This window comes from Tasmannia lanceolata, unplaced genomic scaffold, assembly GCF_043159265.1.
Source record: "Tasmannia lanceolata isolate RefF3 unplaced genomic scaffold, GAP_Taslan_0.1 ptg000037l, whole genome shotgun sequence".
Taxonomy (NCBI): domain Eukaryota; kingdom Viridiplantae; phylum Streptophyta; class Magnoliopsida; order Canellales; family Winteraceae; genus Tasmannia; species Tasmannia lanceolata.
Window position 1 is genome coordinate 723,346 of NW_027518714.1, and position 16,253 is coordinate 739,598.

Genomic DNA, 16,253 nt, shown 5'->3' on the forward strand with positions numbered 1-16,253 from the left:
ATCCATGGGTGGATTGTACGGTTAGGATCATCCGTATAGTGCTATATTTTGATCCATTGTGAGCCCATCAAGTGACCTGTTCCAATGGCAGGTTGACCTTAGGTGCATAGAATATCTCCACATGTATACATGAGTTTTCCATACTTATACACCCTTCTGTTTGCCCTTTTCTTCATTTACAGGAAAAGACAGGGGAGTGGAAATGGTGAGAAAATGAGTGGAAATATCATTTACCATATAGTAACAAATTGTTTTTTTATTCTCTATGAGATGTCATGCGCTTGTCTCAGACAGAGCTCCTTGAGATTTTGAGAATGGGCCCTATCTGTATACCGTTGGCATGATCTGAACGGTTCATATTTGGTGCTTGTCTTGTCCACTTTGGGATGATCCGAATGGATGGTCCAGATAATGTCCCAATAGTTCTTCTAAAAGTACTCGGCCACTCAAATACCCTTGGCTAAACAAGAGGGGTACTTTAGAAATTTTGTATGCTGCATACACTCCTATCCACTCAATTATCTCATTTCCCTTCTCCTCAGCCCATCACACACAGTTGGGCTCATGGTGGCCAAAACATGGCCTAAAAATTATCTCTCTATTGGTCCCATTGAGTAGAGCCCAACACTTAGGGTTGAAATCGACCGTTCACTTCCCCAATAAGTTATTGACGAGCTAAAAAATGGAAAACGAAACAGAGAAAAAAAGTAGAAAGATTTATGGTGTTATATGGCTTTCAGTTGGCCAATAAAAAGAAGCGATGGTGATTCGCAGTCTTACTTGGGGGACCCACTTTCTCCTCAACACGTAAGTGACTCTTCACCTTCATTTTTGCTTCTTTTGTAGCTTTCTGTTCATTTATTTTTCCATTTCTGGTTTCTCCAAGAGGAAAGAGTTCAAACCTTCGATTTCTTCCACCCATGGCTGTTGAGGTCAGTAACTGTTTTTGCAAACAGATGAATCAAAATTTCTTCAGTCATTTGAAGTTCACAGTTTCTTTCTTTTTTTTCTTTTCTTTTTTTCGCTTTTGCTTTCACTCTGTTTTTTCTTTGTTATTTTGAGTCTTGAAGTATAATTCTTTGCTTATACCAAAAAAGATTATGGAAGCAAAGAAATGGAGCTCCACGTTTTTTGTATGCTTAATGTGATTCTTTTTTGTTGCTTTCTGTGTTAATATTTCTGAATGAGTATTTTTATTGTGTTTGGTCCTGATCTTCTGAATTTCTGGAAATTTTGTTTTCTGATTCATGGGTCTTTCTTTAAATGCATTTGCAAAAGAAACCCAACAAAAAGATGGTTGGGATTGGCTTTTAATAGTTTAGATAGAGATGAAGCCAGTTTTGGTAGTCCTCGAGGACTACCTAAGTCACAGCCCAATTTCTACCGTATACATGGCTATGATCGGCCGATCATTGGCCTGCATATAGACAGTTACACCAAGAATGACCAACGGTTCACATTCAACTTGCAAAAGTCCATCCATCAGATGGGTAGAGTTGATAAATGAGTTCCAATTCATTCAGAATTGGATATCTGTGTTCCTTTTCTTCACCCATTTTGGATCTTTCTTTGTGAACCAATCAGCCACCTGATTCCACTTCACGACGTGGGTTGAGTACATCATCTCTCCAATAAGTTCATTATATATCTGCAGTCTGCTTCCGATTGATCTGAATTCTGTTTAGTAGCATTACCATGGTTGAAAGAGAGCCTCTTTCAATATAGGTCTTATGAATTCCTTGCTGAATTCCTTTTTACAAACCAGTAAGAAGACTCATAGCCTCTGCCATGGCATTTGATCAATGCCCAAATAGGTGTAAATAGCTTCCATCAAAATACATGGTAATACTAATACCAAACGTTTCAACCTGATAAATTATATCAAATCTTCTAAGAGCTGATCATTGGATTGCTTAGATGTTAGATTCGGTAGGTAGGGTAGATTAATCAACTAGGATTGATTAGGATAATCTTTATTTAGTTATTTTCATACTTATCTTATGAACGTTCTAGATCTTTCTAGGTTTAACCCATGATTGTTCTATATAAACACTCGTAAGGGCTCTCTGTAATCAATCCAAGATTAATAGAAATTTTTATTACGTCAAACAACCTGCACCTGCAAGGCCTAAGTTGCTAAGAGTTGATCCATCAAAGTTCAATTTGTGCCAGGCCAGATGAAGGAGGATGTGTCACCCTAATGGCTCTTGGAAAGTTGTAAGTTAGACCCTTCACTGTGAGGATATAAGCCTATAATGCCAAGACAAAACAGGGCTATGACCTAAGAAGCACGGGTACTCTCCGGAGGCCCACGTACCCGTGTCGGGTGTGTATCGGGTACGGGTGCTCTTGGGTACTCTTTGGGTGCGTACCGGGTATGCACCTGGATTTGTGTACGTATCGGGTGCCCACCCGGTTCAAATTAAATTGAAAATTACAGATTTACAGTAGAGGTGCTGTCCCAATTAACAAAAGGGGGGTTGAATATATCAAAATACAAATTTGTGAAGGTTTTTACACGTTCATTTTTGCCTCCACAAATCATAGGGTTGGGATGATCCTATGGAGCTGATTTTTGGTGGACACCCTATCTATGTTAGGGCCAATCAAATGAATGGTTTGGATCACCAAAACAATGTGGGCCCATTGTATTTTAAGCCGGCGGTGTAGCTAAGTTAGCTACACCGGCTGTGTAGCTTCACTTTCCTCATATATATATATATATATATATATATATATATATATATCCCGCAATGAAAAACCTAACAACTTAGAAGTAATATTAGATTTTGGTGAAGTTATATTTGATTTTGATGATGTTATTGTTATTTGATTGCTCTCCAATTAAATTGTTTGAATTCTTTAACAAAATATTTAATTTTTTTATTTTTATAAATATATAATAAAATATAAAAATATATTATGTTCAGCGTACCCCCAATGTTCCCGTCTCCTTTTTTTTTTTAAATCATGTATCCACGTATCCATATCGTGTCATACGAGCACCCCGTACCCGTATCCGTGCTTCATTAACTATGACAGATACAGTAATGTGATTCCAAAAACTTGATGAAAGGATGTATGGCAGGGGACTCAAAGAAAACTTTTCTATAATCAAAATACACAAGATATAGTTAGAGCAGAACCCAAATGGTTTCACTTGTCGATACCAAATTGTATCTACAGAGGTAATTTTCCAAATTTAAGAATCTAGAGATTCCAGGTTCGCTATACCAAATTGTATCTACACCGGTAATTTTCCAAATTTAAGTATCTAGTGATTCTAGGTTCTGGCACATTTTAGTCTTCTGGTACAGATGCCTTCACCTATTTAGGCTCCACCCTTCTCTCTCACTGGTGATCATCTTCTGTATGTAATTATGTACGTTACAGTTCATTAGTTATACATATATCTTGTTTTATGGTGGTTCATCTTCTTCTTTTGGCTTTCACTAAGCTTACACTTATTTCATTAAACACTGTAACAATTTAGAAATCCTCCTGCCTCCTCAATTTGTATTAAATCTCCTTCTGTAAACACTATTTCTTTGCTTTCCTTTTCTTTGAATTTTATGGTAAAAAATCATGTGTCTTCTCTGACGTTGAGCTTAGAGCATGAACTAACACAATATTAGTGCACATATTCCACTCCCAAGTTTGTTAATTGCTGATGCTTTGGTTCTTGTACATGCAGCAACTGTAAGTTCATATATGTTATAGGCTACTATATTTTACGTGTATGTCTTCTGCATAATTCTGGACCCATATCTATTCAAGGGATACGTGAAATCTAAGTTCGTGTCCAGTCAGACTGTCTTCAGGGTTTTCCAGGCCTGTAGAGCTGTCCAAATGTTAGCCTAGAGGTTTCTTAGTTCTTTGGAGTGTCCGTAAGTCTCTAGGAGAGCAAGCATGTGGCTGCGGGGTGGTTAGTGCCAGCTAAGATCAGATGATTATTGAAGCTTGCAAGTTCGCATAACAGTTTAATGTTGCCAAGAAGGTTCGCATTATATTTTAGTTTCTGTAGTACGTGTGCATGAACATTCTTGGTTTGCAATGTGAGTTATGGCCATTTAAAATTTCATGGCGAGGTGAAATTTCTGCAATATTCAGCACTCGAGGTGAAATTTCTGCAATATTGGGTCCAGATAGTGAGGCCCAGACCTCGCCCAAAGTCTTAACACTTTCATTGTAGGTTCTTCAGATAATACACAAAGTCCATAAAGGTTTCTGTTTTGCTCTTGTGAGTATTGTCTGAATTCTAAAAATGTAAACATGATATGCTTCGAGAGGATGATTTGTAAACCAAATAATATGTTTACCAAATATGTTCATTATGCCATAAAATGGTAATCTGTGTAGTGATGTTTGTTTTGGAGTTTAACATCAGAGGGGCTCGTTTTGATGGACTGTGATTTGTGAGCAAAAATTTCGCGAATAAGCAAGACTGCAATTCTGGTGATGTTTGGAGGACGACATCATCATGCAGGCTATTAACGTTTCTCTAAGTTATTCCAACATTAGATAATGTGAGTTTCAGTATGACATCCTCAAAAACTTCACCATGTTATTTTCTGGCTACTTCGAGGACTTGGTGCGGGGGCGAGCCTTGGTGCAACGGTAAGGTTGCTCCATTGTGACCTGGTGGTCAGGGGTTCGAGTCACGGAAACAGCCTCTCTGCAAAACAAGGGTAAGGCTGCGTACATCTAGCCCTCCGCAGACCTCGCAATCGCGGGAGTCTCTTGCACTGGGGCCGCACTTCGAGGACTTGGTGATGTAGAAAGCTGTGATTTGTCTTAAAGATGAGTTTGGAGAAGACAAGTGTTGCAGGATACTAATTTGAGCATTTAAGGGAGAAGGGGCATGTGTTGTGGTTAGTTTTCTATGCATCTATGTCTTCTTCAAACTCATCTTTAAGACAAATCAACAGCTTTCTACATCACCAAGTCCTCGGAAGGGCGGCCCAGTGCACGAGGCTTCTGCCATTGCGGGGTCTGCGGAGGGCTAGATGTACGCAGCCTTACGTTTTCTATGCATCTTTGTTGGTTTAATGCATCATATTGAGGTGATTTCATTTAATGTGGCATGTGCATCGTTTTATTAGTTTGTGGATATAATGTCGGTTTGTAAGTAAACCTTCATGTATTAATTGCAAAATAAACATAGGTAGAACTTGAATTTTTACTGGCTGTCTACCAACCACTGCTACTAGAGCCAATAACATGGCATTATCCTTCAGAGGATATGTTCGCAACAAATTACACATGCACCCTTTTTATAAATTTTCAAGTCCAACAGGATAACAATCAGACATTTTTGGGATAGAGAGCCACAAAGCTTCGCCAACACAGCCAATGTTGGTATTACAGATCTTACGCTTTTTTGGAGCACACCCATGAATGCCCAAAGAATCTGAAGATACTCATCCACACCTGGAATGAGAAACGGCAGTGTAGGAACAGATGGTTGAGCGACTCACCGGACTCCTTGCATGGTACGCACCAGCTGGCCATACTGAAACCCCGACTCATTAATCTATCAGAAGTGTTGATGCCTTTGAGAAGTAGAGTCCATGCAAAAGCCAAGATGTGAGGAGGGGCAACCGGTCTCCAAACAGTAGCCCAGCGGGATGGAGTGCCGTGGTTATCATTCAGTTTACGGAAGAAAGACTTGACGGAGAAACCCCCCTTAGAATCCGGAGTCCAAATCCACAGGTCCTTTTCCGCCGCAGATAGATAGGTAGATGATAACATTTCAAGGAGGTTCCCAAAGTGAACAATCTCAAGGTCTTTAAGGTTACATCGCAGGCGGATGTCCCACACTATTTGCCGCTGACGGTACACCTAGTAAAATTCTCAGCAATGGATGGCAAAATACCAAGCCGAAAGAGGTCAGGGAATTTCGCTGCTAGGGGAAGATCACCAGTCCAGACATCTACCCAGAAACGAACAGAATCACCAATTCCAGGCTTGAATCTCACAAGGGGCATGAAATCATCCCTGGAGGAGGAGATGGACTTCCAAACACCTGAACCTCTCAGGTTCGAGGGACCATTACAGACCCAATCCCCCCACCCCCTTGCCATATTTTGTCCCTATTACATAGTGCCACAATGCATCTTTCTCAGTTCCCAAATGCCAGAACCACTTTCCTAATAAAGCCCTATTCCTGAGTCTAATTTTGCCAATACCAAGCCCGCCATTTCTTTTGGATTTGCAGACTTTATTCCAAGCAATAAGATGTTTAAGCCTTTCCCCCTTCTCTTGCCCTTCCCACAGAAAATCTCTCTGGAGCTTTTCTTTGCGATGCTGACAGGGACTTTAAAGAGTGACATGTAGTATACCGGCATGTTTGCAAGTGCTGATTTTATTAAAGTTATGCGCCCCCCCAAGGATAAATAGTGCTTCTTCCACGTCACCAATTTCCTTTCGATTCTCTCGATAACCGGATCCCATAGAGCTGCCTTAGGAATTCCATACCCAAGAGGTAATCCGAGATATTGAATAGGGAAAGGAGCGGATCCCATACGCAATTATATGGCATATTTGGGCGGAGGGAAACAATCGGATTTTTGAGGGAAAGGAGTGGAGACGAGCGAATGTAATCCTTGACATTAAATTCTCTATCATCAAATGGGCCAAGGCCAAGAGTAGAGTACAATATGCTGTTGGAGACATACTCAGGAATTGGATCACAGTCGTAGCGGAAAGGAAGCATAAATCTGAGGTATTACCGCGATGGTGTCCTCCTCCTGCTGTTTGGCTAAAACTAAATTTTGATGGGAGTACACGCGGGAATCCGAGGAGAGCGGGCATCGGCGGAGTAATCCGTGATCACCAGGGTAATCTTCTAATGTCTTTTTCGGGGCCGGCTGGGATTTGTGACGCCAATGAAGCTGAGGTCTCGGCCCTATTGTTCGGATTACGATGGTATGCAAATCACAATCTTGGTCCTCTAATCGTAGAAGGGGATTCTTCCAATACGATAGCGTGGGCCTCCAACAAAATCAGTGGTCCGTGGCGTTTGGGGTTCAAAATAGACTAAGTAAGGGATCTGATCTCCACCATCCATCCCTCGCTCCAGCATAGGCGTCGAACGGCGAATGGATGGGCCAATGTCCTTGCAAAGGAGGGTTTGACCGGGAGGACACCCTTGTAATTGTTCACGGGGCCCCTGGACCTTTAGCTGTTTTATTGTTACTCTTGTAATCGCCCCTATGCATGGGCTCCAGTTGATTTGGGGGACGACTTGTCCCTTGTATCATTTCCTATTAATGCAATTTATCGTTACCTTTTAAAAAACAATCTGACATTTTTAGTGTTTTCCAAGATGTCCACAGCTGGATTTTATAGCTTTATCAAAAATGGCTGCAGACATAGGACAACACAACCCACTGCTTTATGTAGTAAGATTCCCACTGTGTAAACATATCCTTCGACTAGAGAAAGTCACTAATGGCAGAAAATGGTAACATCAGATGCCTATATAAAAACCTCAACCTTGGTCCAAACTGCATCCATCTCTCCAAGACAGCTGGTATTGATTGCAATATTGAATATTGAACCTTACTCATTGTGAACGATGCCACCAAAACCTGGAAGGGATTAGTTCCTATTATTACAACCATCAAAATTGCATCCCTTCTTTCAAAACTTCCCAAGAATGACTTTCAATCTCTAAAACATGAAAAAGTTTCTTTTCAACTCCAAACCTGGACTACTTGCCCCTATGATCTAATTTCGCATTTAAAAGAATTGCTTGTCTACAATACCACTTGATGGATTAAGAAAGAGGCTTTAGAAACGATTGAAGTTAAATAGCTTTCACTCTGCATTTAGAATCTAGAAAGTTGTCAGTAGGAGCAATAAAGCATTGCATAAAATCCTTTGGTAGATCTCGTCTTCATATATCTTGATTTGGAGTAACTCAAATTCCCCACTTTAATTCCCTACTCTGTTCAATATGTCACAAAATTTTTACCTAAAACCTATTTTCCATACATTCTCGCATGTACAAACTCATCAACTTCCATATATAGCATGCAGGTTCATCATATGTATGTATGTGTGTGTAGACACACATGTGTGTGCACGCACGCGCGCGCGTGTTTGTGCATGTAACTTCCATGATGTTTGGAGAAGCATATTCTGTAAATAAAACAGAGCAGAAAACAGAGACTTGAAACTAGCTTTTCTTGCTTAATCAATCGAGTGAAATGGATTACAAATAAATAGACTAGCAACAACTTTAACAAATATAAAATATCTAAAACTACTTCACTAAAGTCTTGGTCTTCCTCCTTTTATTGAAGATAGCAAAAGATTTCATATGATAGCAACAACTTTAACAATCATAACAAACATATACTACTTCACTAAAGTCTTGGTCTTCCTCCGTTTATTCTGACTAAAGATAGCAAAAGATTTCTCATGCAACAGAATCTGAAGGCTCAGTCAACATTCCTTATTTCTTTAGTGAGAAGTTGGTGATGATCTTCAACACTTCCCCTCAGCACCAACTCTCTTTCTATGACACCAAACTTCTTCCTGAATTTCACAAATTTCTTCAAACACAAACCTTTTGTTAATATGTCAGCTATTTGCTCATCTGTATGAACTGATATGAGGGAAATTTCTCCACGAAGAACCTTTTCTCTTATGAAGTGATAATGTATTTCTACATGCTTTGTTCTAGCATGAAACACGGGATTCTCAGCTAGTTTAATTGCACTTTCATTATCACAATAAATACTAACCACACAACAAGTGATTTGATTCAAATCTTTCATCAATTGAACTAGCCATACGCTTTCCTGCGCTGCCATTGCTGCTGCTCGATATTCTGCTTCAGTTGTAGATAGCGATACAGTGGGCTGCCTCTTACTGCACCATGAAATAGCACCGGAACCTAGGCTGAAAATATAACCTGTTGTAGACCTTCGAGTTGAAAGATCTCCAGCGTAATCCGCATCGCAGAACCCAACAATTTCACATTTCTTCCCTGCTTCATAAAGTATACCAAAATTCAATGTTCCTTGAATATACCTTAGAATTCTACGAATTGCATCGAGATGTGGCTTCCTTGGTTTTTGCATGAAACGACTTACAACCCCAACTCCTTGGGCTATGTCAGGCCTAGTTAGAGTTAAATAGATTAAACTCCCTACTAGTTGCCTGTACATGATTGGATCATCTAGTTCCTCTCCATCATCTACCTGAAGCTTTGCATTAATTTCAACTGGGGTTGTAATGGTGTTGCAGCTTGTCATTCCAAATCGATCAAGTAACCTTCTTGCATAACTTTGCTGACCGAGAAATATCCCATGCTTGCTCTGATCCACTTCAAGTCCTAGAAAGTGTTTGAGCTCTCCTAATTCTTTCATTTGAAACCGAATTCCAAGATTTTTTCTGATTCTAGTAATTTCTGCAACATCATTCCCTGTAACTATCAAGTCATCGACATAAACTGAAATGATTGAAGTATTTCCATCAGTGATTCTTACAAATAAACTAGAATCAGATGAGGCTAGTGAATACTCATTTGCTTGCAGAAATTCAGCAATCTTACCATACCAGGCTCGTGGAGCCTGTTTTAAGCCATATAAAGCTTTTCTGAGTTTGCAGACATAGCGTGGGTCTTCTTCAAACCCCTTTGGCTGTTCCATAAGAATTTCTCTATCCAACTCGCCATGTAAAAATGCGTTCTTAACATCCAACTGCCACAATTTCCATGACTGACTTGCAGCTAGAGCGATAAGGACTCGAACAGTAGTAATTTTTGCCACAGGACTGAAAGTTTCATCATAGTCATGACCAAACTGTTGAGAGAAACCTCGAGCCACTAGCCGAGCTTTAAATCTTTCTATTGATCCATCTGTTCTAGTCTTGATTTTGTATACCCATTTGCATGAAATGGGTGTTGCTCCTGTTGGTCGAGGCACAAGATCCCAGGTTTCATTTTCTTTGAGAGCCTGGATTTCTTCAGCCATGGCTTTCTCCCATTCTAATTTTCCTTGAGCTTCTTCGAATGAAATTGGTTCATTGATGTGAACTTCATCATCTATTGTGACTGTCCATGCTGCAGTTAAGGCTGAATTTGCATACCTTGGATTCGGCTTTGGAGTTCGAGATGATCTTCTAGGTTCTGTATTGTCCTCTTCAATTTCTGGTTCGTTCCATTGAGATGGTCTCAACTCTTCTGCTGTTCTGGTTTGATGCACAGCTGTTTGCCATGGGCTAGATGATGTGGTTGCTCGATTGTGTATCTCCTTTTGACAAGATTCAATTGGTTCTTTGTCTATTTGTTCGAGCATAGCATCCGATCCCATCTTTTCAAGTAGCTCTACCTCGAACTCTCTGCTGTCTGGAAGGGTTGCATGCTCTAGTGACCACCACGAAGATGCCTCATCAAAAACAACATTTCTCGAGACATGAGCACGTCCAGTGGATGGATCTACACACCTCCAACCTTTCCTTTCTGAATCGTAACCGGTAAAAATGCATCTAACAGCCTTCTTTTCAAATTTGCTGCGTAAATGATCAGGTACAAATACATAACAAACTGAACCAAAAACACGTAAATGACTTACATTGGGCTTAACACCAGACAATTTTTCAACAGGTGAAATGAAATTGAGCTTTGGTTGAGGAAGACGATTAATAACATATGCAGCGGTCTTCATACATTCAGCCCAAAACCTGGTTGGGACATTTTTTGCATGCATCATGCTTCTACATGCTTCAGCCAAATGTCTGTTTTTCCTTTCTGCTACCCCATTTTGCTGGGGTGTATTGGGGCAAGTAAGTTGTCTGCGTATCCCATGCTCTTTCAGATAGGATGAAAACTCATTTGATGAGAATTCACCTCCATTATCAGATCTTAAACATTTGATTTTATAGCCAAGATCATTTTCTACTTGTTTGTGAAACTCCACAAACATTTTGAATACTTCAAGTTTTTCTTTCAAAAAATATATCCAAACATATCTTGAAAAATCATCTATAAATGTTAATAGATAACTTTTACCTCCAATGGATGGAATTTTCACTTTGCCGAGGACGTCAGAATGCACTAGCTCAAGCGGCTGTTTTGCTTGGAACCCAGATTCGGTGTATGGTAGCTGATGTGCCTTCCCATATTGACATCCAGAACAGACAATGTCAGGTCTAACTTCAAGGTCGGGAAGCCCTCTTACCAATTGCTTTTTCATCATGACTTTCAGCTTCATATATCCAACGTGTGCAAGACGAGAGTGCCATAAATCAACAGTCTCATTTTTTCGAGTTCTATCAACATATGCATCTTGGGCTGTCATAACATAAATTGATTCTACCCTCTTTCCTTCCATGCAAGGCGTCCCAAAAATCTGCAATTCTTTGTAGATTTTTACATCATTTGGACCAAAGATGACAAAATTACCTGAGTTAGTAATTTGAGATACTGACATCAGGTTCTTCTTCATGTTGGGAACGTGATAAACATCTTTGAGCAGGATATGCTTATTGCTGGATCTTGGAATGCAAGCGGCATCTCCTACATGAGCAATTGGCAATTTTGCATTATTTGCTGTCACTACCATCTTCTTTCCAGTGTACTCTGTCTTTGTGAGGAATTTTTGCCCATCTCCTGTCATATGGTTTGAACAGCCTGAATCAATGATCCAGTCTCTAGAATAGTCTGGTTGATCTGAGACATTTTCCTCCATAGAGCTTGTAGATACCACGTGATTAGAGGCTGTTAAAGCCATCTCAATTAACTCTAACGGTTTTTCATCAGAGATAAGGAGATCTCCCCATCCTTCTAACTGATCTTCATCAATGACAAGAAAATCTGCCCATTCTTCTTCATTGTCCTGAAAATTTTTCTTTTCAGCCACCAAGGATTGGTCTTCAACAATGGAGACAAAATCTGCCCATTCTTCTTCATTGTCCTGAAAATTTTTCTTTTCAGCCACCAAGGATTGGTCTTCAACAATGGAGACAAAGGCGCTCCATTCGTCCTCGCTATTATCATTCTGTTGAACATCATTCGATGTAGCAGAATTTCCTTCTTCAGATTTCTTCTTTGGTGCATAGCAATCCCTGGCAAAATGACCAGGCTTGCCACAGTTGTAGCATGTCCATGTTTTCTTTGAACTTGAGCTTGATTCACGATTTTTGTAAGCTTCCCCTCCTTGAGTGCTCCCTTGCCAAGGCTTTGATTTTGATTTGGGCTTGCTTCCCCGACCTGTGAAGAGTACCTCTTCATTTTCTTTCAAGGATATACCTGCAATTTGTTTTGCCAAACTCTCTTGATTGGCTAGAAGACTTTCCAATTCAAGTAGAGATGGCTGAACTGGCCACCCTTGAATAGCTGTAATGAACCCATTGTATTCGGATTTTAAACCTCGAATAATTATCCTCCGTGTACGTGCATCGGTGATTTTGGATTCTGCATCAAGTTGGGTGATATCATGACAAATACCTTTTACTTTCATGAAGTATTGGGATATTGTCATGTTCCCTTGAGAGACTGATCCAATCTCATTCTCTAGCATCTGGAGTCTTGCATCATTTGTTTTAGAAAACAAAACAGCAAATGACTCCCAGGCTTCCTTAGGCGTCTTGACTTCACGAATATGGCCTAACATATCCTTCTGAATGGTGGCCTTCAGAACAAACAAAGCTTTCCCTGCTTTGATCTTCCACTTACGTGAAGCATCCTGGGAATCGGGTGTGCAGTTGGGAGGGACGGCATCAGCTCCATTCACAACCTCCCAAAGATCTTGACCCTGAAGATACGACTCCAGGCATGACTTCCAGTAGTCATAATTCGTGTTATTTAGCTTCTCGATTCCACCTACTGAATTGGTGAGATCCATGATTGCAGCCAAACAGCAGGTCTTCGATCACAGCTAGATACGATCGCAGCAAACAGCAGGTCTTTAAATCTCCAAAACCTCAGCAACTCTCCCAGAAAATTGCCTCAGCTCTGATACCAATTGTAAATAAAACAGAGCAGAAAACAGAGACTTGAAACTAGCTTTTCTTGCTTAATCAATCGAGTGAAATGGATTACAAATAAATAGACTAGCAACAACTTTAACAAATATAAAATATCTAAAACTACTTCACTAAAGTCTTGGTCTTCCTCCTTTTATTGAAGATAGCAAAAGATTTCATATGATAGCAACAACTTTAACAATCATAACAAACATATACTACTTCACTAAAGTCTTGGTCTTCCTCCGTTTATTCTGACTAAAGATAGCAAAAGATTTCTCATGCAACAGAATCTGAAGGCTCAGTCAACATTCCTTATTTCTTTAGTGAGAAGTTGGTGATGATCTTCAACATATTCCTCCCTAACTTGACCAAATGCAAGATTTTTTTGTTACAAATTGGCCAAATACAACTGCTATTCAACAAAACTGCACAGATATTATCCCCTTGATGCCAACTGAATACAATCCTTCCACACTAAACTTTTCCAGGTTAATGAGATGCTTATTGGTTGGCCACTTGGGCTGGAGAACATGAACATGAGACTAAGGGTAATTGACACCTTACAAGTCACGGAGTCAAACTCCTTTCGCTTGCGCTCCGCCAGCTTCTCTTCATTTACATCTTCTGATCTCGACACCCCGGTAATTCCTTCTCACCCTTTCTTTCTTCTATTGATTATAGTAATGATTGTAAAATGGGTTCCCTTATACTTTTCATGAAATTTTCAGTCAACAAGATCCTTCTTCCCGGATCATAGCATCACATTGGGCAGGCTAATTGGGATAAAACCAGGAGAAGGGGACTTGTATTTCACCAACTCAATCCATCCTGAAGAACTTGATCAAGCGTCAATGGTGAATGTCACGTCACAAGCAACAAAGAGCCATGAAATGGCAGTGTCTCGTGGGTTATGCATACCAATAATACTAAGTGTTTTTGTAAAGATCAACCCAAGTTACCAACCAAAAAAGAAAAAAAAAAGGTCAGTCCAAGTAGAAACAGTTCAAGAACTTGAAGTCAGCAATTGAACTGATAATACTGATGGAGATATCTCAAACATGTGTGTCTGATTCCATGTCTATGATGTTGAAGATGTTGTTTCAATTCAAGTTGAAGAGGCAATCTGGGGTGTTCTCTCTTACTACTGTTAAGGTGATGAATGTCTTCTTGGAATGAATGATATCCAGAGCTGAATAATTTGATGAAGGGACCACATACATCACATGCGTCTACTATTCATATACATTTTTTTTCTAATTAGTACAATAAAAAGAGCAAAACGATGTCTAAAGTAAATGTATTTGCTAGATTACGACGTGAGCTCAGTTTCCACCGACTCTGATGTTGATATTTAGACACATATTCTGATGTTGGCATTCAGACATAAAGAGCTAATTACAGATCCCCAACTGATTTTAGTACTACCCCAAACTTGATGAGAACTGTAAAATCAGCACAATGGTCTCTGCAATCTATGTAAAAAATGGGAGAGCATCGTAGGGCCTGATGGGATTTGCTAGCGTCCATGGCAGAAGGCATTTTGCAGATGGGCTGTTGCATGTGAGAGCAGCCATCCTGATGGGCCCTCAAATCTAACAGCCCATCCATGAAATGCCCTAGCAACTCCCAAAAAGTTAGTGTTTAGTGTGCCGTAATTAAATCAGTACGTTGGCCATTTACATAAAAATCACTCTGATGCTTTAGTTGATGAAGGAATCGTTTGACACCTTTTATTTGAAGAACCTCAAAAGATATTTCCCCAAATTGGCTGTCCTCCTACCAGACCCAAGGCCTGCAATGCTTTTTCTCACTGGATTGCTGACAAGATCCCATGTTGTTACCTCTGTTGACTATATCAACTTTCAGTGAACCCTCTCTTGATACGCCAACACTTTGATAGCTGCAAATTACTCCCTCCTAATCGGTTCTCCAACTCTCACACACTCCTATTGTAATTTGTATATCAGGTTTCAGAAAACCCTTGATTAACTCTCTTAAGAACTGTTCACTTTTTCGTTGAATGTTATGATTTGGGAAACCAATTTACAAGACAACATCACTCAGGCGCACCATGGTCGATGTGGAGAGGACGAAAGAGGGAAGATAGCATGCCTACCCAATTTTACGATCCTAGGTGGGGGCTTGCCTAGGTATGGGACTAGGTGGGACCTAGCTAGGATAGGCTTAAAAGGCCTGCCTAATGCATTTATAAGTTATGGGGCTTTTGGCATATTGATTAAACACGGAACATTTGGCGTTAGAACAGCCATCATATCACGTGTTCCAGTCATGGAAGGGGCAACCTGTGGAGAGAACTATCCTGAAATGGTTTCCTGGTAAAAAAAAAAGAGAAGAAGAAGCTAGAGTGAAAGCTACCAAAGTGAAGTTATCACATTGTAGACAGTAAGGGGTGACCTATGAAAAGGGCAACTTAGAAAAAAGGCCAGAGTGAAAACCTTCATAGAATGGGCCACCGAGTATAGGCGGATGTGGAAGCATGGTGGAAGGTTAGGGTCCTAAACAGGGGCTACCTAGGTACGGGACTAGGTAGAGTCCAGTTTGGTACGACACATAAAGGACATAGCCACTTCCATCAGCTCTTGGGTTTTTGGCGAAACCGAGTGAGTTTGCAAATAAGTGGAAAGGGGGATACATCTCATAATTTGAGGGAGTAGTGGCTTCAAACCAGTACAGAGTTTCTGCTTTTCTGTTCAACATAGAAAGCCTTGTACTCCAGATATGGCTTCTCTGTTTCAGCTAAAGGTTTTTCCGGCAATCAACTTGAACCTCTGTATCTAGCAGTTTTGGTAGATCAAATTTAGAGTTATTACAATCTCCGTAGGTAGATCATGGTTCCTTTTATGAGAGCAAGGTTTTAAGGTGAGGTCGGAACATAATGTCACCTATATATTTCAAGACGGGTACTTGGAACATCAATCATTCCCCTTTCCACAATGCCCTCAACAACCCCCTTCAATTCCTAGCTATGGAAGTTCTCCGAGCCTTCACAGAAACTCATCCCTGACCTTACAACTGCCTGAAGAAAATATGACAGTGGACCCCACCTTTGATCAATCTAGACCATCCATTTGGCTTGCTTTCCCTTGGATCTCTTGCTGATTCACCATGCTGATTGGGCAGCCCCGTAACCATCTGATCAGGTGCATTTTCCTATTGACCCCAGTATATTTTTCTTTATCAGTGGGTCCCATTAATTATAGTGCTTCGGAGATCATTTGAGGGACCCCTCCTGGATAGAAGGTCAAGATTGA

At 40.3% G+C, this 16,253-nt stretch overlaps 1 protein-coding gene across 1 annotated transcript; it reads left to right on the forward strand.

The window, feature by feature from the left end:
* Positions 1 to 702: 702 nt before the first annotated feature.
* On the forward strand, positions 703 to 14,277 carry LOC143861162 (uncharacterized). Its single transcript, XM_077372090.1, has 4 exons — positions 703 to 807; positions 887 to 932; positions 13,470 to 13,622; positions 13,710 to 14,277. The coding sequence occupies exons 1-4, from the start codon at positions 761 to 763 to the stop codon at positions 14,007 to 14,009; spliced, it is 546 nt and encodes a 181-aa protein (XP_077228205.1). The 5' UTR covers positions 703 to 760; the 3' UTR covers positions 14,010 to 14,277.
* Positions 14,278 to 16,253: the final 1,976 nt, after the last annotated feature.